At 43.9% G+C, this 2,887-nt stretch overlaps 1 protein-coding gene across 4 annotated transcripts in view; it reads left to right on the top strand.

Moving 5' to 3' along the window:
* LOC123061487 (zinc finger CCCH domain-containing protein 8) overlaps positions 1-2,504 on the top strand; it is a 9,264-nt gene extending 6,760 nt beyond the window's left edge. For all 4 annotated transcript variants that reach the window (XM_044484610.1, XM_044484611.1, XM_044484612.1 and 1 more), the window contains 7 exons: positions 56-268; positions 649-686; positions 795-847; positions 1,282-1,361; positions 1,435-1,488; positions 1,577-1,723; positions 2,074-2,504. In XM_044484610.1, coding sequence (XP_044340545.1) covers positions 56-268; positions 649-686; positions 795-847; positions 1,282-1,361; positions 1,435-1,488; positions 1,577-1,723; positions 2,074-2,247 — 759 coding nt within the window. In that variant the 3' untranslated portion in view covers positions 2,248-2,504. The remainder of the gene's footprint in view (positions 1-55; positions 269-648; positions 687-794; positions 848-1,281; positions 1,362-1,434; positions 1,489-1,576; positions 1,724-2,073) is intronic.
* Positions 2,505-2,887: the final 383 nt, after the last annotated feature.

The raw sequence follows: 2,887 nt of genomic DNA, 5'->3' as shown, positions 1-2,887 counted from the left end.
CCCTCTCCCTCTCTCTCTCTCAAGAACAGTTCTGAATTGTGTTTCTGTACTTCAGCACTATGCAAAAGGCAAATGCAAATTAGGAACAAATTGTAAGTTCATTCATGCAAAGGATATGGAGCCACCTTCAAGTGGTGGAAATGAATCTGAAAATACAGCAACTGCTGAAGCAGCAGGGCACCATGGTGCAGTGCATGATTCAGTTTCAGCAAAGAAGTTAGCACCAGTTGCTCTGGAGCATAACTCAAAGGGCATGCCTATAAGACCAGTACGTGTTTTCATCAAGTGTTAAATTTTTTGTCTAGAGTTGTAAATTTTTGTTTTATACCTAATATATGTCTTCCGTTTATAAACGATATCTGTATGCCTGTCACTGTAATGCAAGATATATTTTTTAATCGTGCCAATCTGTTCTGGAGATTCCACGATACCAGTATATTTAACTAAAACTTCATGAGCGTATACTATTGCTCTCGCTACAAGTTCTGTTATGGTAATATTCTGGAACTTCTCAAAATGCCGGCATATCTTGATGGTGTGTGTGTGTGTGTGTGTGTGTGTGTGTGTGTATTATGCATGCTATCTGGATCCAAGTGAATGAGCATCATGGTTGTCTTGTTGAATACCTTTTCTCTTCCTGTATTGCAGGGTGAAGTTGATTGCTCATTTTATATTAAGACGGGCAGGTACCATCTTCTTGAACAAATACCTTCTCAGTTGACTTTATTATGTTTGTGGTTTTGTGCATGCACTTGGGCCATCCTGATCTCACATTTCCCTTTATCCATCTACAGCTGCATGTATGGTAGAACATGTCGGTTCAACCATCCTGAACGACATATTCAAGGTTCGTTGTTTATGTTCAGAGGACATGATTATCACCAGCTAGCTCAATCTGTAACTCACAATGTGCTGCCCTGGTTGAACCGAACACTTAACTGTGCAATTCATGCTAAAAGTAAAGTTTAATCCATAATCTAGGGATAAAGAAAAATGCTTTGCAGGGCACAGACAGTACTACTTCTACCATACCTGCTTTGCAGTCATATTTTGCTCCAAAAAAATCGGTCATGGAAGCTTTTGATTGAATATTCGTAGTTGAACCTATTCTTGCCACAAAATCTACACGGTCAATCTTTCAGCTGCATTCTGGGCCATGTCTGGTTGCACTTAGAATTAGACAAACGTACCGATTTTGATCACAAGCATCTTAAACATGAACCTTTTTGTACTATTATTACTGTACACACCTTTTTAATGTTGTTTTCCTGTGTTGTGCAGCATCTGTTGTCCCTGGCGAGATGCTAAATCCAGCTGTGAAATTCCTGCCGAGCTTTGATTTTCGCGTGACACATGTGCCGGTAAGGTTAAATGAAGGAGTTAGAACTGGTGCTGTGAAATACACAAACTGACACGCTCTCTTGCAAAATACAGATTGAACCTGAGCCAATCACCTACCCTCAGAGGCCTGGAGAAACTGTTTGTGATGTATGTACATAACCATCCGTGCACCAATTGCTGCAGCATATGCCCTATGAGTTGGACTGTTTTACTCATTTTACTTTGGTTAATGCAGTTCTATAAGAAGACAGGATTTTGTAAATTTTCTGAAAAATGCAAGTTTCACCATCCAGTTGATCGGTCTGCACCTGATTCCATTGCAAAGTGGGAGCCGTCTCAGCAACCTGTGACGCTTACTGTTGCTGGCTTTCCAAGGAGAGAGGTAACATCCAGAAATGAAATAATCCCCACTAGCCTGTTGATAATTCAGGATTATAAATGTATTGGGGGCTCTTTGTTGCTAAAACATTCCCTTTCGAGGCCGGGTTGGTGAAGCCGCCATTGTATTGTAGTAAGCCGTTGGTAATAGTCCTTTGGCCATAATGATCTCTCAATTACTGAAAACTAACTAAATATTTCTATGAGCTCGTACGGCTAGGGATGATGAAATTTTAGTTGGGACCCGACCGTCCGTTGGTTCCTGTTTTCGCTCTAATGATGATGCAAACTTGTTCTTTTTTTCTTGTTTCGAAACGGAATGTTGATGCAAACTGGGTGACATGTAATATGCAGGATGCTGAGGCTTGTGCCTATTACATGAAGACCGGCGCATGCAAGTTTGGCGTCCAGTGCAAGTTTGACCACCCGCCCCTTGGGGAGGCCATTGCCAAGGTTTCGAAGCATGGAGAAGGAAAGGAAGGTGGAAAGAAGAAGGTGGTAGGACTGAGTTATGTCCTGGAAAATTAGACCCGCTCAAGTTCCCCGTCCCCATTTCCATTCCGAGCATGTTTCCGTCATCAGACCTGTGGTATAGTATAGTGGCAGCAGCACTGCAGGAGATAAAGCAGAGCACGCTCTGCCTGTGCGCGGTTGGTTAACGTTGTTACTCGTCATGGCTTTACTTACTAGCTGACCTCTGAATCTGGTGTACCGTTGGTTCCTCGCTTGCGCGGGATAGTAGCAATGGATGTCTGGCTGGTGCAGTCGCCATGCCGTGGTAGTAAGGGTCCGTGATGGCTGGCATCTCTCTCGTGCATTGCATGCATGGCGTCGCCCCTGCCTACACATATGTGTTTGCATTAATGGCTACCTTTTCCACGTGCCTTCTGTTGCGTCGTCCTTTGATGGCTGCAACCGTGGTGCGGCGCAGCAAGGCAGCATAGGTAGGGTGTTAGTGTATCAATGTCGTACACGCGTGGCTTTGAGTGTATCCATGTGGTGCTCTGAATGAGGTTGCAGGACGATGCTAATCGCCGGGGAGAGAAAACTCAGCTTGCTATACATTGCTGGCCATGGCGTCCTTGTGGTGAGGATGATGCAGTAACTTCATTATCTTGTTGATGACGAGGAGGGGCGGTTGGAGGAGCATGTAATGAGGTAGCACATC

This window comes from Triticum aestivum, chromosome 3A (assembly GCF_018294505.1).
Source record: "Triticum aestivum cultivar Chinese Spring chromosome 3A, IWGSC CS RefSeq v2.1, whole genome shotgun sequence".
NCBI lineage: Eukaryota > Viridiplantae > Streptophyta > Magnoliopsida > Poales > Poaceae > Triticum > Triticum aestivum.
The sequence above is the reverse complement of the archived record's forward strand: the minus strand, read 5'-3'. Positions and strand labels throughout refer to the sequence as shown.